At 36.7% G+C, this 25,171-nt stretch overlaps 1 protein-coding gene across 1 annotated transcript in view; it reads left to right on the top strand.

Moving 5' to 3' along the window:
- TACR3 (tachykinin receptor 3) overlaps positions 1-24,686 on the top strand; it is a 104,693-nt gene extending 80,007 nt beyond the window's left edge. The window contains exons 4-5 of the mRNA XM_021008386.2: positions 14,270-14,466; positions 23,475-24,686. Coding sequence (XP_020864045.1) covers positions 14,270-14,466; positions 23,475-23,787 — 510 coding nt within the window. The 3' untranslated portion in view covers positions 23,788-24,686. The remainder of the gene's footprint in view (positions 1-14,269; positions 14,467-23,474) is intronic.
- Positions 24,687-25,171: the final 485 nt, after the last annotated feature.

Here is a 25,171-nt window from a genome sequence, read left to right as displayed (position 1 = left end):
ATAAACTTGCCAGGTAGAGATGAGAGCTTCCCAGGCCTGAGGACAGCCTTTTCAAAAGCAAGAAAATAGGAGATGGAAGGCTGAGTTCTAATAATAGCAAGCAGAACAGTTTTTTGAAATGCAATATATAGAAGGGGAGAATAGAGTAAAATAAGCCTTAAAAAAAAAAAGCCATTTTGTAGTGGCTAAGTAGTTCAAGTAGATGGAAAAATTAAAAACAGTTCTCAAGAGAACTATAAAACATAGTTACAGCCTCAATTATTATGCTAATTATAATACAGTGCTATTTTTAAATGTTGTTGAAAGGCATTGGCCATAAGTATTTTTAATCCAGAGAAGTATGGGAAATTTCTCACTAGGCAATACTATTATTCGTTTTTCCCCATGTTGTGGAAATGCATACTGTTTTTCTTGGCGTTCTCATGTAATAAAATATAACGTATGACTAAAGTGGTTTAAATGAAAGGGTTTTGACAAGTATTTTGACCTTTTACCCATTGTTAGCATGCTTGACAATTGCATTTTAGTTATACTTTTGCTCATAATCCTTTTTTTATCTTGAGATTAAATTGTCTGATGGAAAGGGGGAATGCCCTTAACTTTATTCTTTGAATGATCACAAGCCTGAGCAAAATCCCAAAAGGTCCCCTTATGTGGGTCTTTTTTTTTTAAAGAATTCTATACACTCAAAAGACCAATTTGTCAGGTTGGAACATATAAACAACAAAGATAGATAAGCAAACATCATATCAATTCATAGTGCATTTATACCCAGATGCAAATGGGTAGCCATTGTAATAAACAAAACTTGAATTTGTTTATTAACTCTCAGTAAACTAACAGTCCTACTCCAATAGGAATCATGTAACTGGACTTGTCTCTGAGCTTTCCAAGCTTATGCCAATTTAACTCAAGCTATCATAGGAGCTGCCAAGATGTAAAAATTTTTGAGTTCAGTCATGGTCACCAGCTTCATACTGAAAGGTTAGTTACTAGTTTAAAAAAATTGGGGGGGAGGGAGCAGCAATAGACACTCATGCATGTACTAGTAAATAATTACAACCAGCTCTCCAGGGCAGGAAATGTATGTGTGATACACTTTAAAATTTAAACTATTTTATTAACATTTTCTCCATCACTTTCTCTGTCACAAAACAATAAATTAACCCTAATTAGTAGTATTTGACAATTTCAAGGTATATATGTTCACACTTGAAAATTTAACAACTTTGTGAGACAGTATAAGCCAACTTCAGGATACCCTTGGACTCATAGAAAATCATAAGGGATAAGTATTGGACTTGAGACTAACTCTCTGATTTCATTTGATATAAGAAACCCTCAAGTGAAGAAACATCCACCACCAATGCAGATCCACACCTTCTCTACAAGTCATCATCTTCAAGAGTTGTCTAGAGCTATTCAGTGCCATGCCCAAGGTCACAAAGCCAGCCTGTGTCAGAGACAGGACTTGAATCCAGATCTCTCTTCATAAACCATGGAACAGAAAAAAGCACAAGATAAATATCTATGACCCTATTACCTCTTAGCTCTATGTGTCTCCTTTCTAGCTGGTAGCACAGAGCAAAGCAAAGCACAGGGAGCTAAGAATCACAATTGTTGCAAACTCCAATTTTCATATAGAGTGTTTATGAACATTCATATAACACTATCCTTGTCCACTAGCTGATGAGCTAAGGCACTAGTGGAAGAACTAAATCTCATCCACATTAAAAGTTATGTTATCAATCAAACTAGAAAACAAAAAGTGAAATTCAATAGAAGCCCTTTTATAGAAAAATAAGAAAACAATGTGGTTTCATTGTGCCTCCAAAGGCAGTAAGAACCATCATTTCATGGAGCAGGTGTTTACCGCACCTTGCAGTGCTCACAATGAGCATAGACAGACTTAACACAGTGAAAGTCACTGTAGCTGATGCTTTAAGATCTATGTAGAGGACAAAGATGTCATCCTTCAAATTGCATCAAAGTTTTCTTTAGTGAATAGAAGGCACTACAAAACCTGCATTGGAATATATTTTTCAGGATCGAGAAATGAAAGAAGGCCAATGGCATTTAAGCAATTCCCACCTCAAGCAATGAAGATGGGGTTCCACCACCACAAAGACACAAAGCCACAAACACAACCACAAAGAAAAACCATCCAGTAATGGTCATAGGAAAAAGACTTGAAGTGATGATTGGCTATTCCATGCTAAGGTATCCACTTGTTGACCCGACAGAAACAACTGAGAAACCTAATGAATTCCCAGGATATGTGTATGTGTGTGTGTACACATACAGAGAGTTTTTTCATATTTGTATCTCCAGTGCTTAGCACTGTGCCTGGCAGATAGGAGATGCTAAATAAACATTTAATGTTTTAGATTATTGGAGACACAGAGACGGGAGAGATCCCTTGAGTCTCACAAATTTTATCAAAAAATAGAGGATAGGACTGGAAAACTACCCTCAAAAACTGCAAATATTAGATACTATCAGTAGAAGTAAATAATAATTCACAAGACACAGGCTAGACAGACAGACAGGATAGACAGAATACCCACGAAGAAAGAGAACAATAAAATCCATGGCCTTATAAAATACTTACAAATAAACAAAATTTGAGCATGAAAGTAAACTAGAAACTCTACTACAGGGAACCAAAATGAACCTTAGATCTTTCTGAACTTCATACAAAGAACTCATGACTAGAATATGGCTAAGGAAATGCACGCATTATTAACAAAGGGTAGGATAGATAAAAGGGACGGTGGAAGAGTATTTATTTTGAGAAGATGCAATCATGTCAGGAAATAGCGTAGAACATTTAATAGAGATTCAGTGGAGAAAGAAACAAAAGTCATATTATTCTGAGAGCATATATACTATAGGCCCTCTCTGCATCAGGATGAAATTGGTGAAGAATTTGGACTTGGAATTGAGGCATGATATAGCAGTGATACAGAATTTCAGTTCTTCCAAAAGAAGAAAAGCTAACTCAATTTTTAGTGTGTATTAACAATAATTTTATTCTTTAAGAGGTGAAGAAAGTAGCAAGAGGAACTGCTGGTCTCAATTAGATTCTGATCAGGAACAAGCAATTAGTTGTTGAAGTAAAACTAATGAGACCCGTGGGAGATGTGATAAATAGAATTTGTGACAGAGGGCAAAGAAACAAAGGAAGCTGGGCCTATTCCAAAAATCACACTGAATTTGAGAAGAGTGGTTTCAGAGTTTAGGAAAGATTGGGAATGATCCCAAGGCCCATGATCTCCATAGGACATCTACCCGAGAAGGATGCGAAGATTAGAAGAAAAGATTTTGATGCCACAAAATAATTATGATGATAAAGAAAAGGTAAAACATTCTAAAGAGATTCGTATGGATGCACGGGGAACTCATTAATCAACTCACATTTAAAAAAAAACACATATAGAAAATGGAAGAAAGGAGATGCTACTGAATCCAAAAGGATAACAGAATTCTGTGGCAACAAAATCAACAGAAGCATTAGAACTAGCTGGCAGGAAGACATAATGATGACAAGAAGGATTTTTAGTGAGAAAAGAGAAGGAACAAATAAAGGGTAAGACTACTGCTAAGGAAGGCAGAGCAGTCCCTTCACGTGGAGCAATTTTGTGATGAAAGGGCGGAAAAATGTGTTTTTAATTAAGACGTTTTATCAACTGGAAAAGGATGCTTTAATATATGGACCTTTTCACAGGTGAACAATTGCATCCCTGAAAAAAGTTTGAAAAGTTTGGTTTAATAGTTTTCAGGCAGGATTTGAAGAGTTTGGGACAGAAAAGAAACTGTGGCTCAAATCCCTGTGTAATGAATACAAGATGATACCTCATTTGTATTTGAAAAATTTAATGGTTTAAAGGGAAAGGAAATAATTTTTATTAATTATAAATATTTTATTATTTTATGTCGATATTTTAATTAATGTTTATTATTTTATTGATTATTTTATTATTTTACTCATTTGTTTTTATTTTGATGTCTTTATTTTATTAATATTGTCGATATTATTTTATTATCAATAATTTATTATTGAAAGTTGATAAATACTGATTATAAAGAAACAGTTTTGAGGGCACAAAATGTGATGGAGGATAATGGTCCCTCAGCTCATTTACATAGAACTGTTGTAACACAATAGGATAAAACCAACAAAATGAAAAATCATATAACTATTTAGTGAGTATGGGGTAATTAGGTAAGGACTGTTAATTTCACATGAGGAGATGTGATGAGTTTGTACCTCATAAGTTAAACCTGAGTCCCTGAGCAGTAGGAGGGTCTGAATCAAGCCATTTAAAAATATGAGCAGGAGTCTAAGAAGTTATTGTCGTGAAAAGACTGAAGAACTGGCAAGAGAGGACAATTTCACGGGGGTTGAAAAGTAGTTTTGAGTTTCTTAAGAACTCTTTAGAGAACCCAGAAGCTGTAGAGAAGATGTTAGCTGTTAGTTCCTGGTTGGCGGAATGAAACTTGGAGTTCCAGTCATTATCTTTTGATGTAACCTAATAATTAAAAGAGGTGAAGTCTTGGGTGATGGACTAATTGTGCACCACAATATTCTGCTCAACTTCTGAAACAAAGGCACTAATCCACAGACAGCACAAGGCATTAAGTGACTTAGAAATGTTTGAATATTGCACCTTTTAAGTGCTACTGTTCACCAGAGTCTTCCGATATATAGTCTTCTTTGTAACATATACAGATTGACTTAATAACAAAATAGATAACTATGTATGATAGAGAGTAGAGTTCCCAAGCATTAAAATTTGTGCATTCATAAAAAGAAATATTAAAGCATATCCTTGTCATGCCTCATTGCGATTTATGCCGTAGGCAGATAGCTACCTTGCCTACTCCTAGGCTTGGCTCGACACTAATGAAATCATATCAACTGATGGCCTCCGATTCCTCCAAGGTACATTTTATTCATATGGTGTTTTTTATAACCTTTCAGCATTTCAGGCTTATCAAAATGGAGTCATGACCATTATTATGCAAATAGTCCAACCAAAAGGAAGAGAAAGAAAAACAAAATAAAGTAGAAGAAAAAATAATAAGGAAATAAAGGAGTCAGCAATATAAAAGGCACCAAGAATGATTAAAAAAAATAAACATCAAGATAATGTTCAATCCCCAAGTTCTCAGACTCTGAGAATTAATATCAATTAATCTAAATTTGATCCTTTACTTTGTCAGATAATCTTATAAAACACTAGATCCTCAAATTAGATTGTTTTATAGGAAGTGATTTTTTAAAAATTTATTTATTTATTTTTAGTTTTCAACATTCACTTCCACAAGATTTTTAGTTCCAAAATTTCTCCCCATCTCATCTCCCCCCCCACCCCAAGATGGCATGCAGTTAGGAAGTGATTTTTGAACAAGGAAGAGTAGCCACTCAGAAAGGGCCTTAGTGTTGGAACAAACGCCATCTTTCTCTTCATCTAATGTCAAACGCTCATTCCTATTACACATTTATCATAGTGTAATTTCTGTTATGTTGTTCTCTGTACTATCCTATCTTCCTTACTAAACTGTAAGCTTCTTGAGGGCAGGAACCACGTACTGGTTTTTTACATCATTAACCATTAGCACAAGCAGCAGCTAGTAAATGTGTATTGTGTAAATGAATGAACAAATGAGTATCTTGAAGATCTCTGGATAAAAACAAATAGTACTTGAGGACTTAGAACAGTGACTTGAAGTGTACTGATTCCAGTAAGGTGTCCCATTTTCAAAGAATAAAAAAAAATGGCCTTCTACTTTTGAACTACAGTAATATTGAAATTAGACTAATAATTAAAATGTTTCCTATACATAACAAGATAATAAGTGTTGTGGTAATCCAATACAACCTCAGATTTCAAAAAATATATAAATTAAATATAACATTTTCAAATAGATATAGATGTTTCACAATTTACATTCTGAGTTTTAGTTAAGGTTTAAAATAATTTATAACTTTTCCTTTCTTTACCACAGAATATATTTCTATTTCAAGTTTTATAATATATACATTGTGCTTTTTTAAAAAGTTTTGGACATTTGCAAGCTATAATTATTTTCATTTTCAGGAACTATTTTTATTTCCTTCTGCCCTATTTTATAGTAAAAAAAAACCTCTTATAATACAGGTTTATACTACTTCAGGGAGCAGATCATGCAGGTGTGCCTCCAAGATTAAAAGCCAGTGGGGGAGGGGGAAGGACGCTGCACTACTGGGTGAATATTTCAGTTCATCTCATATGAATCAGCGTGTAATGTAAGAAAATTACACTTCTGTGCTGCATTGCAGCAAAACATATAATCTTATAGTATAGCATCATGGGTGTGGACTATTTCTAAGAAGTTGCACAGACTCTCATGATGCCAGAGAATGAAGAAGGCCTTCTGGGGGAAGAGGTATAAGAAACATCCTGTCAGATCACTAGGGACCAAGCGGATCTTGTCAGCTGATAGCAACTTTCTCATCTTCCTTTCTCCCTGCATCCAGTCACCTTCCCCCTACCTTCCAGGGCAGCGAGTAAATCATTAAGTATGGGCTGAACTAGAGGGCTATATCAACATTTCTCAAAACATCTGAATTCCTAAATTTGGTGAATAAAAGCAAGTAATTCTAATGGTACTCCCCCCATATTGTTCTTTTTTTAAATTAGAACAAGAGCCCCTTGAGATCAGGACCATTTGGTCGCCTTTCTTTGACTACCCAGTGCTCAGCACAGTGCCTGGTACATAATAAGGATTTATTAAATGTCTCTTGATTGGCTGTCTAGTAATTCTGCTACTCTCAGCTGTCCTCCTCCTTGTGGAGGCCAAAAGGCTCCAGGACACACCAGACACAATTTCGTTTGGAATCAAAAATATTCCTTTTGAAAAACCCTAGATTATGGTTGCCAGATAGATAAAGAGCTTGTCAGCCTCAAGTCCTGAAAAGCTTTGGAGTTAAATGAAGAACAAGTGGGCTGGGGAAAATGACAAATATGAGGAATTCAGAGAAACATGAGGAAAGCTGTATGAATTGTTGAGAAGCAAAGAAAGCAGAACCCCCCAAAATATATTAGCAATGACTACAACAATAAAAATGAAAACAACACAATAAGGCAACAGAATTCAGCTTAAATGCAATGACCAATACTGTCCATGTTATGCACCCCATTCTCTCCTTGGAATGCAACCTCCTTGAAGGCAAGGACTATTTCTGAACCTCTGCTTCCTCATCTATAAAATGGGAATGACAATATTTGTGTTTCTTACCTCACAGGGTTGTTATAAAGATCATATAAGATAATATAGGCCAAGTGTTGGGTAGATTGTAAAGTATAACAAATGGGCATTTTTGTTATGATATTAGCATGTACATGAAGTTCCTGAAGCCCTAATACTTTAGCATTTTCTAGGCAAGTAACTGACAAAACTTGAGTCGACACTGCATGAAGCTAACTCCAATTTGTGTATCTTCAACTCAATTTCGTTCCAATATCCCCATTTCTACACTACCTCCTATTACAACTGAGCTTTCAAACAATACCCTTGCAGTGATGGAGCAGTCTCCAAACCAGTTCTGTATCCATTGCAGCTATAGCTGTCTCTGGAAGATCTTCTCCTCCCACATTCCATTTTTACCAAAACACTGATCCTTTGTCCTACTGGATGGAACTCAGCACTGTCACAACACTCCAGATACCTAGGATGCACTTGGAGATACACCCTGTGCCCTAGCTGATCCCCTGCTGGTCATTGCCCAAGGAAAGAAACATGACGACTGAACACATTAGGGAAACAGGAGTGCCCTGGCCATGTTCCTAAGGCTCTCTTGAGTCTCATTTGCATTCTGCAAATGTTCCAGACTGCCCAAAAGTCACCAAAGTATGTCAATGAAATAAAATCTACTGGCCTAGAAATTATCTCTCTTCTGTAAATATCAAGGTAACAACATAGTATAGTGGAAAAAACACCAAATACAGAGCCAGATTAACGCTGATCACAATAGTGCTAACAATTTCTCCCCTTTAAGATTCTTTTTTTCTGTGTTTTTCATTGCTAGGAAGGAGTCATAACTTCACCTTCCTGCATGGACCTAGGGGACAATGGTTTACATCAATAAGGGTGTGAACATACTTCCTCCCTTTGCTCTCATGAAATAGTTGTTGCCAATGTCCCTACAAGCTCCTGTCTTTGCTATGCTGTCTTTCCTAGTGCCACTCCTTCCACATAGCTCTAGGCCTGCATTTCACATGTCATTGTTCCATGCCTATCATTCTCTGCCCAGGGCTCTTCCTTTTGCTCTTTTCTCAAAGGGCTGGTTGGTGCCAATAGCCATTCTAGTTATACCCTACACCACAATGACCTAAGCTGTACTTTGGAAATCCTACCAGGAGAATCTGCTGGCTCTTCCATTTTACTTTTGCTGCGTCCCCACTTAAAGACTTGAATTTAAAAGTTTAATCTGCCCAGAGATTCTCTTCCCTCTATTAAACAAGGTCTTCTTGATCATATCATGAACATTAGTGGTCAGCTCCTCTTCCTAGGTCAGCTCATCTGCCAGACCTTCTAAGAGTTTTCTGCCTTCTTATTTATCTACTCTCTTGGAAAGTTATTTTTTTTCTCTAGATCAGGGATTCTTAACCTGGGATCCCATTGAGGGTCTGCTGATAGATTTCAGAAGCTCTGTGAAGATGAAAAAAAATGTCTATTTCCACTAACCAACTAACTAAAATTACAATTTCCTTCAATTAAGAATTTTAAAAAAATTCTTAGAAAGGATCCATAGGCTTCACTAGACTGCCAAAAGGGCCCATGGCACAAAAAAGGTTAAGAACACCTGATCTAGAAAGGCACACACTAATTCACTGCTAAGCTGCACATTTTATAATTTCTGAGGGCCGAGAATTAGTCAGGGCTCGTGCCTAACAGAATTCCCCATTCTTCATTGGAAACTACAAGATATCAGCATACCTTGGGACACTGCTTAGAGTGCAGAGTTCAAATAGAAATCTGGCAATCAACCCTCATTTAAGTGAAATTCTGTGATTTTCCATATCAGAGGAGTCCTGATGAAAAGAAGAAATAGACATGTGTTTGTATTAAGAATCATTTCCGTAGAGGATATTGCAGACCTTTCTCAGTCTCTTCTACCCTGGAGAGATATTGCTCTTTGAAGATAACTCACTTACTTGCTTTTCATGGAAAGGTATAAGCCACCATCAGACATGACCTCCCTCAACTTCCTTCCTTCCCCCTTCAAATTTTCTCTGTATCTTAATGTATTTTTCTTTCTTCTTTCTGGAAGAGTTGTCTTTCATTTTTAACTAAGCTAATCCCCTGTCACTGTGCCTTTTATTCCATTCCCTGGAACTTTGTTCCTTCAATTGCACCCTTTCTCTTTCTATCTCTCTGTCTCTTGATCTCTCTGTCAGTCTGTCTCTTTCTTACTCCATTTCTCCTACCTCTCTACCTCCATCTGTCTCTCTCAGTCTCTCCATCTCTCTCTCTGTGTCTGTCTGTGTGTTTCTCTCTTTGTCTCTGGCTCTCTCTCTCTCTCTCTCTCTCTCTCTCTCTCTCTCTCTGTCTGTCTTTCTGCCTCTCTCTGTGTGTCACTCTGTCTCTCTGTCTCTGTCTCTTTCTGTTTCTGTCTCTTTCTGTGTCTCCTCTCTGTCTCTGTGTGTCTCTGTCTGTCTTTGGTTCTGTTTCTGTGTCTGTGTGTGTGTCTCTGTCTCTCTCTTTGTGTATCACTCTGTCTCTCTGTCTCTGTCTGTCTCTCTATCTCTTTATGTCTCTCTCTGTCTCTCTCTGTCTCTGTCTCTGTCTCTCTCTCTCTCTCTCTTTCTCTCTCTCTTTTAAGTCACCAGTTAATATTCACTCTTCATTTCCTTAAAATGTATCCTTTAATGTATCCTTAAAATGTATCACCACTCTGCAGGGTCAGCTTCCTGATTTCAGAATGTCTCTTCTTCAGTTCCATCCTCCCTGACTCGCCTGCATTAGAAGCTGCTGGCCAGCATCTTCTTTTTGAAACTCTCCTGGGCTTCTGTAATAGCATCCTTTTCTTGTTGCCCTCCAACATATTTGGCCATTCCTTCTCTGTGCAAAGCCTCTCTGGTCAAAGACATTATATACCATGAATGAATGATGAGTGAATGAACAATAGAGCAAATATTAACTAGTTAGCATGTACCACGCACTTTACTAAGAGCTGGGGGCACAAATAAAAGCAAGCAAAGTCTCTGCCCTCCAAGAGCTTATGTTCTAACAGGGGAAGATAACATAAAAAGTGGAGAGGGAAAGGGGTGTGGTACATATGTGGCAACATGATATGGAAGCTGCAGGATGCATGTGGAGGCATGGTTCTTGGCCAAAGGAAGAAAAAAAGGCAAAGTTCACCCAAGTGCCCAAGTTCTTGAGGAAAGAGGATGAGGGGGATGGCCCGAATAAAGGTTTGTTATAGTACTATTTAGGCATGAAATAAGCCTCAGATACTTTATACACCCAGATATCTGATGGGTCCTTGAGGTCACAGGATCATAGAGCTAGAGAACCTCAGAGACCCATAATGCAGATGAGGCATCTGAGGCCCTGGGAGACTAACGTGCCAGGAAGTAAGCAGCAGAGCTAGGATTTCAACCCTGGCTCCAATGTCTGTGCTGTGTTTTGCAGTACCATACTGTTGCCGGAAGTGCTATCTCTTGGAAGATGCCCAGTTTTCCTAGTCTCATATTATTTATGATTATCAGGCTCCAAGGAGGTCATATTGGTCTAAGCACTAGGTTCTTTGCTGTTTAGGGGGAGAAGGAGCCAACCAGGACTCAATGCCACCTGCCATTATGCCCATATTGAAACTGATAACTGTCCCCACCCCAGTGATCAGAAAACTGAAACTGAAAATAATTCCCAAGAGCCCCCTCATGCAGGTCTAGGATCTCTAAAGGAAGAATGCACCCCTTGTCTTCTCTGATTTAGCTATCGCATTTTACTTAATCTCTCTGGCCTATTTTATTTGACCCAAACTTGGAGCAATCACCCACATTAATTCAAAGTGATAGATAGGAACCACTGCAAGCATTGTAGCCTGACCTGTCTAGGAGTCAGAGTCAAAGGTTTTTCCTGCTTCTCCAGCAAAAGGTGCCTCCAGCTTATTCTAGCCAGGATATGACCTGTAAATTATTCCTGCTTGTGTGTGTGTCGGAGTGTGTTACAAAGCTCTGAAATAGGTCCATCCCTTTTATAGACCTGGCATTTCTTCTGACACTTCCCCTCTACAGCTGCCCCCACTTTACTGCCAAAGCAATAGATAAGCTCTGTGCCCAGGACTGGAAGAACAAAATGAGAGACTATTACCATACAACATGATAGCAGTTGTATCCCTGAGTGTTCACCTAGGTGTCTGGAGTGTTGTGACTTGGTTCCTGGAGCTCAGTTCCACTTCCCTGTATGACAAAGAATAAGTGTTTGGGTGAAGGTAGAATGTGGGATGAGACCTTCCAGAGACAGCTATGGCTGCAACGGATGTGGGATTGGTTTGAGACTCTGCTCCATTACTACAAAGGTGTTGTCTGAAAGCCAATCTGTTAATGGGAGGGAAGGGAGAAATGGGGATATTGGGATGGCATTGGGTTGAAGACTCCTGGGGAATAATTGGCCTCCCTTACTTGATGCTAACTTCAGTTTTGTCAGTAACTTGCCTAGAAATGCTAAAGTATTAGGGCTGTAGACACATTGCAACCATGCTGAATATCAAATGATTGTGTCCATTTGTTAGTACTTTATGACCTACTTAGCACGTGATCTTTTTTGCTGTTATTGTTGTTGTTTTGGTTTTGGGGTTTTTTTGGTTGGGCAATGGGGGTTAATTGACTTGCTCAAGGTCACACAGCTTGTAAGTGTTATGTATCTGAGGCCATATTTGAACTCAGGTTCGTCTGAATCCAGGGCTGGTGCTCTATCTACTGCACCACCTAGCTGCCCCTATATGTGATCTTTATAACAACACTGTGAGGTAAGGTGCACTACTATTCTCATTCCCATTTTACAGATAAAGAAATTGAGGTGCAGGAATGGTCACCATCCTCAAGGAGGATGCATTCCATTAGGAAAGTGGGGTATAAATAACATGGATGAGACTGGGCATTACATTTAGTCTGAGTTCAATAGCCTTCTAGTATAATTTTTGTTTCTATCCCCCTCACCCCAATTCTGTTTTTTCAATGATTTTGACATGTGCCTACATTTTCTTATGTATAAACAAAATTCCTTCAGCATTAAACAAGTATTTATTAATGGGCACTTACTAAGTACTTTGTGCTAAGGATATAGATATAAAAATGAAACCTTCCCTGTCCTTTGTTGGGGGAGAGACAGTGGAAGGGGACATGATTTAAAATAAGCAAATAAATATATAAATATAAATAGTTGTAAAATATATGTAAACAAATATAGGTAAATAAAATATAAATATAATTAAAAATATGAATATATTTTATATATATTTATATAATCTGTATTTATATATAAATATTAAAAAATTAATTAAAAAATAAATAAGTAAGTAAATAGAAAGTTATTTGGGGCACTAGTAACTAGGATCATCAGGGTCTACCTCACATTAAAAGTAACATTTGAATTGAACCTTCAAAGAAGCTGGAAAGAATGGTGAGGAAGGAATGTATTTTAGGCACTATAATCTATACAAAGACATGGAGAGGAGAAATGGAGTGTTCATAGGCAAGTTTTAATAAAAATATCTATTGTAAGTAGGAGCGTAGCATGTAGTAAGCCTGGAAGATTGTGAAAGGATTTAAATGACAAACAGAAGCATTTGTGTTTCATTGGACATCCTAGGGCCTCTCCTGCCTCCTCCTTCTTATAGAATAAACAAGATAGATCCTTGGCTGGGAGATGCTCAGAGTGCACAACATTTAAATGATTAATTGACTCAAAAGATCAGCCAGAGCAGTTATAAATATGAAATATAGCATTCATGGAAACCATAAGGGAATGTGAGCCATTAATATGATAACAAAGACAGGCACAAACATTTGAGAGCATGAACTAGAAAGGTTTAATATGTACAGAAAACTTAGGTGAAACCTCCCCACCTCTAAAACAGGTCTACAGTGAAACACAAAATCCTTCCTTGTGGCTGCTGTTAACATTCCATACGCTGTTGACCTGAATTTTCAACTCCAATGGTCAAATCTCCATCAGTTCAATGTGAGTCACCTGCTTAGTGGAGAGATCAAACCCTTAGGGATGCCCTGCCTTCAACTTGATTTTCTTTTGTGCTCTAGTTGTCTGTCTCTAGAATCATGCCTCCTATGACTCTAACCTCTATCAGCATCATCTGAATCTCCACCTTAAAATCAAGGGACAAGTTCACTAAGTGAATAATTTATTTGTGGACTTCCAAGTCCCACCACGAATCCTTCCCATCTTCAAACCGTTTCTAAGTCAAGACCTCTATTGACTTGGATTGTAGACTAATTTCAAGTAATTTTCAAATTCATTTGACTCTACACATAATAAATACTCAGATATTCTAGTATTTTCAGATTTTCAAAGAAAAAATAAATTAACCTTGTTCCTCTTATTTAATAAACAAGAGGTATGTTAATTGATATTAAGGGGATGCAGTGGAAAGAGCACTAGCTCTAGAGTCACATGACCTTGAGTCCAAATCCTGCCTATGTGACCATGAGCAATCACCACACACAAAGTCGCTTACTACCTGTGTGACCTTGTGTAAATTGCTTAATTTCCCTGGGCCTCAGTTTCCCCAACTCTACAATAAGAGACAGTTCAGAAAATCAGAAGTACAGCTGAGAGAGGAATGAAGGTTGGCCAGCCTGGGACCCTCCTCCAATATGGAGGCCCCTGGGTGGAACTCATCAATGGGGGAAGGAAGCCAGCATGGTAGAGGGATCTTCTAGGGTAAGACTGCAGCTGAGGTGTGGTATTGAAGTCGGGAGAAGCTTCAATTTGCTTTTAGGAAAAAATATTCTGTATGTCATTGATGTGCATGATATCAGTTATTAAAATTTGATATTCATTTAAATTCTTCAACTATTTACTGAATGTATATTATGTATAAAAGTGACAACTTAAAAGGAGTAAGTCTGTGAAAATGTTATGTACCTGTCTGATGACTTGGATGAAAATTCCTTAGAAATTTCCTGATGGAGAGTTGTGGATTTAAGTAAGATTTATACATGCTTATATATATATATAAAATCTCTCTCTTTTGTAGGTGGTAAAAATGATGATTATTGTTGTAGTGACATTTGCCATCTGTTGGCTTCCCTATCACATATACTTCATCATTACTGGAATATACCAGCACTTGAATCGATGGAAATACATCCAGCAAATCTACCTGGCCATTTTTTGGCTGGCCATGAGTTCCACCATGTACAATCCAATTATCTACTGCTGTCTCAATAAAAGGTAAGGGTGACATGAACAAATGTATGACTATAACTTCATTATAAATTTTATGTGCAAATACATTGAGGTCTTCAATCATGATGTAAATTTACAATAGGAGGGAAAAGAGGAGTAAAGGGCTACTTGCAGATGCTTGTAAAACTTCTTACCATTTTGGCAATAGAAGGAAATACGTTGTTTTAAGAATCCCATTGTAATCAGTCCAACAAGCATTTATTAAGCACGTACTTATCTTGTGCTAGTCATTGGGAATACAAAGATGAAAATGAAAATAGTCCCTGCTCTCATGGTGTTTATAGTCAAGGAGGAGAGACAGCACATACACACAGGTATACATAAAATAGATACGAAGTGACTGACTGTCTTTAGTTTCTGCTTCACCTGGTCTTCATAATTTGGTCCATAATTTGGTCTTCAGTAGAAATTTTGTCAGCCAAAGGACTATGTGTATAATTTTTTAGGAGCTGAATTAATACTTTTATACACAAAATGACATTCATTACCAATTAGAGGAGTAATAGTGAATTCTCTTTCTTCTTTAGCTTTGCTCACTCATTCCCCACCCCACCCTCCAGGAGTCCTCCTAACTCCAGTTATGATTTGGGAAATATTTTTTTGTTTAAATTAAGAGTGTTATAGTGAAATCACAGTCAAATTTGGAATACATCTCAAAATAAATTAGAAAGTTGTTTCTGTTGGCACCATTACCTACAATTTTTTCTTCTTTGGCAGGCCTGACTTACTGAATGGCCCCTATTATATATACTTCTGCCAAGTTGTTCATTTTGAATCTCACTTCTAGCATCTCTTCTTTTCTTCTATTCAAATAAACCATGTTGTTTATGATAAGCTGTTTGCATATTTTAAAATAAGCTGAGAAGAAAATGTTAAATGAATTTTTAAAAGATTTTTCCTTACAGAAACTAAAGCCTGTTGGATAACTTTATATGAAATTCTAGTTCCTTCTCAGAAACTAACCAACATTAATTCAAAGGTAGTAAAGCTTTCACAGAAGAAAAAAAATAAAGTATTTTTTTTATTTTTTGAAATAACCACAAAGAAGCATGCTTTGAATGGAACCTGCCTATTGAATCTTGGAACCTGAGCCTTTGAAGGAAGAGGTCACTAAAGACATGCCTCTTTGTCTGAGCCATTGCAGACAAATCTCTAGACTAGCAGTCTGCAAACTTTTTTGATCATACCCTTTGGGGAAAAAAATTAAGTATGTGTCTCTAACATATTTGTATTTACTTATAAATTTTATGCATATACTACTGTGCTAATAATTATGCACTTTATAAAACTTACACAAAATAGAGATTTTAAAGGGATAGGATAAAGAAATCCTATTATATCCAAAGGGGGGCTATTTGGAGTTTGCTGAGTAAGGGATGGACACAGACATCCCTGTGCTTTGAGAAAATCTCTTTGGTGTTGTGTGAAGGATGGATTGTATTGGAGAAAGACCGGCGAAAAAGGGAGATCATTTTGGAAGCTACTGTAATAGTCATCCATGCTTGTTCATTCTGTGAAACTATGTCTCACTCAGAAGGAAAATGTGAGAGGCAGAATTCTTAATCATCAGCTCCTGCCAAAGTTTAGAAATTGCCCTCAGAAGGACCCCTACTTCAGCCATGAGGTGATCCATGATGCTGGAATGGGTTAGGGTGCTGGGATGGGGTGATTTTCCTAGTGGCACCTACCCATCTGTTGTTGTGGTTGCCCAATTCAGAGTTACAATCTCCCTAAGATGCCAACAAATGGTGCAGAAGAGGGAAAGCTAGGAGTGGGCTCATTGGAAGGAGGTCAAAATGTACCAGATCTTGAATTGCATTGTAAAGCAGCAATCATCAAAATTACTTGGGACTGGCTAAGAAATAGAGTGTGGTAGATCAGTGGAATAGGTTAGGTATGCAAGACACAATAGTCAATGACTATACTAATCTACTATTTGATAAATCCAAAGACTCCAGCTTCTGGAAAAAGAAATCACTATTTAACAAAAACTGCTGGGAAAACTTGAAATAATGTATGGCAGAAACTGGGCATAGACCAACATCTTACCTCCTATGCCAAGATAAAGTCAAAATGGGTACAGGATTTAGATATAAAGGCTGAAACTATAAGCAAACTAGAAGAGCAAGGAATAGTTAACCTTTCAGATCTATGGAGCAGGAAAGAATTTATGACCAAACAAAAAATAGAGAACATTATGAAATGCAAAATGGATAATTTTGCTTATATTAAATTGAAAATTTTTTGCACAAACAAAGTCAATGCATCCATTAGGAGGGAAGCAGAAAGCTGGGAAAGAAGTTTTACAATCAGTGTCTCTGATAAAGGCTTCATTTCTAAAATATATAGAGAACTGAGTCAAATTCATAAGAATACAAGTCATTCCCCAACTGGTAAAGGGTCAAAGGATATGAATAGGCAGTTTTCAGAGGAAGAAACTAAAGCTATCTATAGTCAAATGGAAAAAATGCTTTAAATCACTGTTGGTTAGAGAAATGCAAATCAAAACAACCCTGAAGTACACATCACACCAATCAGATTGGCTAATGTGACAAAATAAGTCAATGATAAATGTTGGAAAAGATGTGGGAAAATTGGAACACTAATGCATTGTTGGTGGAGTTGTGAAATGATCCAAACATTTTGGAGAGAATTTGGAGCTATGCCCAAAGGGCTATAAAATCATGCATACCTTTTGACCCAGTAATATCACTTCTAGGTTTGTATCCCAAAAAGATGGTAAAAATGAGAAAAGGACCCACGTGTACAAAAATATTTATAGCAGCTCTTTTTGTGGTGGCAAAGAATTGGAAATTGAGGGCATGCCCATCTATTGGGGAATGGCTGAACAAGTTGTGGTATATGAATGTAACGGAATACTATTGCGCTATAAGAAATGATGAGCAGACAGACTTCAAAAAAAAAAACCTGGACTTACACGAACTGATGCTGAGTGAAATGAGCAGAACCAGGAGAACATTGTATACAGTAACAGCCACATTGTGTAATGACTGACTTTGATAGACTTGGCTCTTCACAGCAATGCAAGAATCTGAGACAACTCCAAAAGACTCATGACGGAAACTGCTATCCGCATACAGAGAAAGAACTATAGAATCTGAATGCAAATTGAATCATCCTCTTTGCTCTCTCTTTTCCTTTTTTGTTTTGTTTTATTGCTTCATTCTCATGGTTCCTCCCATTATTTCTAATTGTTCTTTACTTCATGACTAATGGGAAACTATGCTTAATATGAATGTATGAGTAGAACCTGTATCAGATTGCACACTGTCTTTGGTAAGAAAGCATTATATGTAATGGGGATAAGCTAGGAGTATTTCCAATAAAACTGGGGTTGAAACAAGGATATTCATTATTACCACTGTTATTCAATATTGTTCTAGAAATGTTAGCTGTAGCAATTAGAGAAGAAAAGAAATTGAAGGCATTAGAATAGGCAAAGAAGAAACAAAGCTATCACTCTTTGCAGATGCTATGATGGTACATTTAGAGAATCCTAGAGAATCAAGTAAAAAATTACTTGAAATAATAAACAACTTTAGCAAAGTTACAGGATATAAAATAAACCCACACAAATCATTGGCACATCTATATATTACTAACAAAGCCCAGCAGCAAGAGATAGAGAAATTCCATTTAAAATTACTATAGATATTATAAAATATTTGGGAGTCCACCTGCCAAAACAAAACCAGGAACTATACAAACACCATTACAAATTACTTTTCACACAAATAAAGTCAGATCTAAATAACTGGAAAAACATCAGTTGCTCATGGGTAAGCCAAGATAATATACTAAAAATGACAATTCTACCTACATTAATTTACTTATTCAGCGTCATACCAAACTACCAAAAATTATTTTATAGAGCTGAAAAAAAATAACAAAATTTATCTAGAAGAACAAATAGTCCAGAATATCAAGGGAACTAATGAAAAGAAATGCATGGGAAGGTGGCCTAGTTGTTATTTTCAGCCTACCATCCACTATGACCCTTAAATATGTTAACCTCTATTTGAAATATTCATTGATTCCCTATATCCTGTGTTCTCACTTGAGTAGCCAATAGATAATACATCTTGAATTTCCTATTTAATATGTGTCTGTTACTTGAAAGAAAGAGTACTAAGCACTAGGAACTCAAAGACAAAAAACAACACAGTGGTTTTTCTTAAGGAGTTTATAATCTAATTGGGGGTAAGTTAGGTGGTACAGTAGATAGAGCACCAGGCCTAGAGTCAAAAAGACCTGAGTTCAAATCCAGTCTCAGACACTTACTAGCTGTGTGACCCTGGGCAAGTCACTTAAGTCTATTTGCCTCAGTTTCATCATTTATAAAATGAGCTGAAGGAAATGGCAAACCACTCCAGTATCTTTGCCAAGAAAACCCCAAATGGGGACATGAAACAACTGAACAACAAAAATCTAATTGGATGGGTTTCCAAAGGCCATGAAAATAATCACGCATTAGCTTTTATATTAGGACCTACCTCATAGAGTAGTTGAGAGAATCAAATGAGATAATGAATGCAAAGCACTTTGTAATTTTAAAGCACTATAGAAATGTTAATTGTTATTATATCCTTTTATATATTCCATCTTTATTGTTTCTATAAGGTGATGAAATCGAATCAAATCTAGACTTTGAAATTTATTTTTTAATCAAAAAAATTTAAAGAAATTAAATTTATTGCACTGCCCTTTTCTATCATAAGCTTTTTCAGAGGAAAGAACTGCATTTGTACCTTTCTAAGGTATAGATTAAAACCTAGCTACTCAGAAATAGCTTTTCTTAGGAATAGTTTTCTTAGGAATCTGTGATTGTGAGAAAAATATAAATGTGTTTACAGCCGGTAGCTATTTACCTTCCATGATCCAGTAAAATAGAAAGAGTTAGAAGTACTCATCACAGATGAGTAGATAGGAGGAAACAGCACAGGTCGGATCTAATCATTTTGCAAAATTAATCTCAAAAACTGAATGGCTTTTTGTCACTCAATTTGCATTTGGAATTTATTCCTTCAACAAATATTGATTGAGTGTGCACCATGTGCCACGATCGGGAAGACAAAAAGTGCAGACATATTCCCTACCTTCAGATAAGTAGGAAATGTTCATAGGATCATAGGACCCTTGCCTTGGAACCAGAAGGGAGCTCAGAAATCATCTACTTCCGCCCTCTTATTTTAAAGGTAAGGAAACTGAGGCATAGAGAGGGTAAGTGACTTGGCCAAAGTCACACAGGGAGTAAGTAGCAGAAGTAGGATTCAAACCCATTTCTTCTGAATCTTGATCCAGAACTCTTTCCACTATACTCCGTTGACTTACAGGTACATTGGCAGAAGTAGCACCCTCATTAGAGACACATTATACACCAAGAAAGCCCCCTCTCACCTAAGTACCTAGATGGTACAGTGAATAGAATGTTGGGCCTGGAGTCAGGAAAACCCTGGTCAAGTCACTGAGTTTGCCTCAGTTTCCTCAAACTATAAAATGAAGACAATAAGAGCACCTATACCCAATAGATTCATAAGGATCGAATGAGATACTGTTTGTAAAACACATAGCCCAATGCCTGGCACATAGTAAGTGCTTATTTTCTTTCTTCTCTAACCCAACTAACTGGTCATCCTGGGCTGGTGAATAAAATGCAAAGAAGTTTACAATAAAATGGTAATGGTGACTTCAGCAAAAGCAGTAAACATTTATCCCAATACTGATTTATTCTATCCAACTTCTACACTTACCGACAGTATTCTAGGACTGGTTGATTACCTTAGTAGAATTATAGCCTTATACACTCTAGAATATAGAGGTTATGGGATTTTAAGTATGTAATTCTATAAGCCACTCTTGTTATACTTGCCTGGAGTTTATATTTGCCTGGAGTCTTGCAAATCTAATCAAAAGGGCTATAACCTGGAAAAGAGTTGAGGACAGAAAATTGCCTACCTATATCCACCCAGCTAGACATGATTGAGAGCAGCTATGATGTAGGGATTAAAATTAACAGCCAAATGTTACAACATTGAAGAAAGGAGTCAGTAATAAAATCCACAGCCTTAGGTGACTGCACATTTGGCCAAAGTATGGTTTAAAAAACAAAACAAAGCAAAACAAAAAAGCTGAAGTAATGATCCTTATGCAACTCTTCAAATTTGGCCTCATTAGTATTACTGAAATATAGTTATTTGAGGTCTGTACCTAGAACACATATCTAGCGTCCTATTCAAAAGACACAGGATAGATAACAAGGAAGGCAAAGTAATTTCATATTAAGAAAACATACTCATGTGATGAAATCCAGGAACCAAAACTAAGTGAAATCCAGTGAAAGGACTGATTTTCTTTGTTGACAATTTACAGTTAGAATTTATTCTTTCAACAAATATTTATTGAGTACAGAGAGCATTCAGAGGGGAGATCAACAGAGTTAAAACAAGATGGAAATTATTATTGGAGTATATTACTGACTATAAGAACAACAAAAAAGGGGAGATTAGAAGAGGGCCTCAGAAAAGAGATCACAAGCCTGATGTGAAGACCAGGGAATAATGATAGGAGACTTCAATTATCCATACATCTGCTGGACCTCACTGACTGCCAAAAGCAGAGTTGCTAATAATTTCTTGTCTTAATGATGGTTCCTTTCTTCAAAAGGTGGAGGAATCAATAAAGGGAAGTCTTTTTCAAGATCTAATTCCCACTGAAGAAGAGGAAATTGTTTCTAGGGTAGAACAGGATCCTTGGGTAAAATCAACCATTCCATTTTGAAATGTCACAGAGAAGAAGAAAATTTAAAATAGATGTACAGAACTAGATTTTTGGAAAGCAAATTTCAAAGACTGTTGGGGAAAAAATAGGTAAGATCCCATGGACTAAAATTCTATAGGCACATTCAGCCAAGGAAAATCTCAAGAATGAAATTCTGAATCAATCAATGAACATTTAAATGCCTACTATGCCAGTCACTGTGCTATGGGCTGGAGAAAAAAAAAAAGGAAAATGCTCCTGTCTTCAATGAGTATATACCTATTCTAAAGATCCAGTGAATGCACACGGAAATCGCCAACTAAATTAGGAAATTTTTTTGAGCCATATGGGAGATGAAAGCAGGAAAGGGTAAAAGAAGATGAGTACAAAAACTTGACATGACCCTTGTAAGAATAGTGTCAAGAGTGCTAAAGTTCAAAATGAACTGAGACTGGCAAGGACATTGAAAAGATAACAAGAGGAGGAGGGGAAGGGTTGGAGGAAAGAGGAAAGGGCTACAGCTCAGGTGGGTACAGTGATGATCACTCATGACAGAAGGCAGGCAGAGCTGTTCAGTTGTTATTGGACATGCTTCCTCTGCCATGGAGAATAGTTGGACTGGAAAGGACACAACAAAAACAGCTTAATAGGAAGCTCAGCGGCCAATTCAAAGAAGAGGAAAGCTAGATAAATCCGAGTCACCAAGACCAGATACATTATATCCAAGGGCACAGCAGAAATTAGTAGATGCAATTGCTAAGCCAATGATCCAGTCCCAGTGATTATTAGAAAGTAATGGTGAACAAGAAATGTACCTCAAGATTGGAGAAAGGAAAATGTCATGATTTTTTTAAATGGGGAAAAGAACAGATTCTGCAAAATTATAGGCCAATGAGCTTGATGTCTATTCTAGAATTTGTTATTTAAGGAATGGTTACAGAACATATACAAAAGGAATAATAATAAAAATGATACCGGTATTAGTAGCTAGAATTTACATAGTTTTAAAGTTTTCCAAGCATTTTACCTTTGTTGTCTAATCTGATCCTCATAACAACCTTAGGAGATAGGTGCTATTATTATCCCCATTATAGAGTTGAGGAAATTGAGGTAAACAGAAGTTAAGTGATATGCCCAAGGTCACAGAGCAATTAAGTGTAGAAGGCTTGAATAACTCAGATCTTCCTGATTTCAGGCCCAGTGCTCTATTCACTGTGCCACAAGCTGCCTTGAACTATATATGGCTTGGAGTAAGGAAGACATGAGCTCAAATCCAGTCTAAAACACTTACTAGGTATGTTACCTAGACAAACCATTTAACCTCTTTCAGCCTCAGTTTCCTCATTTGCAAAATGAGGATAATAATGGCACCTAACTCTGAGGGCTGTTGTAAAGATCAGATGAGTTAATATTTCTAAAGCACTTTGCAAACCTGAAAATGATATATAAATGCTAGTAATTATTACTTTATCCTTAAGTCTAAGGGTTGATCATTTTTTTTAATGTCATGTTATATCATGGACCCCTTTGGCAAGTTGGTGAAGGCTTATATCCCTTCTCAGAATACTGTTTTTAATTGCATAAAATAAAATACATAAAGATTATGATTATACAAAGCAAACCAATTGTATTAAAAACCATTATGAAAATATTTTCAAAAACAAGTTCATGGACCCCAGATTAAGAATCCCTTAGGTAAGGGGGAATCATTGAAGGGTTTTGAGAAAGAATTGTATCTTATTAATTTTTTGTTGTGCACTTATTTCAGTCATATCTGACTCTTTGTGATCCTATTTGGAGTCTTCTTGGCAAAGATACTGGATACTACAAAGATACTGTCTTGTCATTTTCTTCTTGAGCTCATTTTATTCATATATAAATTCAACAGGGACTCACTAAAACTTAGATTTTTAATAACACTAAAAATGTATAAATCATCGTTAGAATTCTTTTAAAATATCTACTTCTTTCTTAAATGAATCGGTATGTATTTGTTTCTGGTGCTTTAAAAAAGTAAATTAAAAATAAGAAAGGAACTTCAAACCATGGCTTTGTCATAAATTCCCAGAATGTCATTGGCTGATACCAGCATAGGCCTCGACAGACTTCCTAAAAGGTTGGAATGTCATAAGCAGGAATTTTTTTAAAATCAGAGTTTTATGAAATTACTGGGTTATTATAAGTCTCTCTCACCCTCTTTGTTTTCTTCTTTGCAGATTCCGAGCTGGTTTCAAGAGGGCCTTCCGTTGGTGTCCTTTCATTGAAGTGTCCACTTATGATGAGCTAGAGCTCAAGGTCACCAGGTTTCACCCCACCCAACAAAGCAGCTTGTACACCGTGTCCAGGATGGAATCCATGACCGTGGTGTTTGACCCCAGTGATGACCCCAACTCTAAATCCACACGAAAGAAGAAGGCAGCTTCAAGAGACACCAGCTTCAATGGGTGTTCCAGCAGGAATTCCAAATCAGCTTCTACCACCTCTAGCTTCATCACCTCCCCTTATGTGTCTGCAGATGAATATTCCTAAAACCCTTAGCTGTTAGCAAAGGTTCCACGAAAGGCAGAATTATGGTTTAAAAAAAGGACGTGTGTGCCTATCTTAGACCCATGTATTTCTTGAGTCCCAACAACAAAAAAAATGTCTGTAAGCAATCATGCTTCATTGTATGTGTTAGCCCTAAAGGCTACAACGGTTCCATAACAGTATTTGCTGTAAGGAAAAGGCTGAGGCTTTTTTTGTGCACGTAACATGTTCCAATATGGTGATCTGCATCTCACATGCAGGAATATCACTTAATCTGTTTAAAACACCCTGTGGCTTTTTTTTTTAACAAAGTTCAAATGTCGCTACATGCCACTAACTTAACATGATTCTGTTGGTTATTTGGCTCTTCTGAAGTTTCAAGTAAATAGATTTTAAAATTATCATAACAGAATGGGAATAAAGTTTGTTCAAATTCAGCTTGGAAGTAGAGAAGTTAAATGCATGATACGGATCAGAGCTAGAAGGCCTTTAGAAGCCATCTAGTGATTTCACAGAGGAGGAATCAGAAGCCCAAGGGGATGAAATGATTTGCCAAGTTCACATAGATAACAATCACCGGGAGGCAGAATTCAAATCCAGGCCTTCCTACTCCAGAGTGCCCTTTTTGGTGTACTACATGACTCCCCTGTGAACTGGCTGCTTTTACAACTCATTTTTAAAATTTCCAATGTACTTTGCCTCTACAACAGTTCTCTGAAGTGGACAGCACAAAAATGAGTAACCCTTTTTTTCAAAATGAGGAAGCTGGGGCTCACAGTGGTTAAATAATTCCCACTGGTCACATAGCTACTAAGTGCCAGAACTATGACCCAAATCCAGTCTCCATTATCTTAGACTAGAGATATCAAGCTCAAATAAGAAAAGGAGGCCACTAAACCATACATAAGGATCCCTTTTGGTTCATATTGGCTTAGAAAATGACATATCAGTGTTATCTATGTTTTTTGTATTTATATATATATATATATATACACACACACACATACATATATATATACATATATATATATATGAATATCTCAATTACATTTGTCAATCATTTCTTAATTACATTTAAATCTGATTTGGGTGGGCCACATGTTTGACACCTCTGTCCTAGATTAATATTTTTTCTACTCTACCACAGATTATCCACATACTACACAAGTATAATAGTAACTAGATAACATAATTGCAAATAGTTCTTTAAGAAAATTTAAAGCTACCTTTTAATTGAAAGGAAAATATGGTCCCATTATTTTGTTACATAGTCTAATTTACTTATCCTTGTTTCTTATTTTCTCTAAGAAAATGAATATCAGAAGAAAAAATGCATTCTCTCATTCATTCTTTATCTTAAAATGAAAAATTGGGAAGTCAAAATATA

The sequence above is a fragment of the Phascolarctos cinereus genome, unplaced genomic scaffold (assembly GCF_003287225.1).
Source record: "Phascolarctos cinereus isolate Bilbo 61053 unplaced genomic scaffold, phaCin_HiC Scaffold_9;HRSCAF=440, whole genome shotgun sequence".
Lineage (NCBI taxonomy): Eukaryota > Metazoa > Chordata > Mammalia > Diprotodontia > Phascolarctidae > Phascolarctos > Phascolarctos cinereus.
The sequence above is the reverse complement of the archived record's forward strand: the minus strand, read 5'-3'. Positions and strand labels throughout refer to the sequence as shown.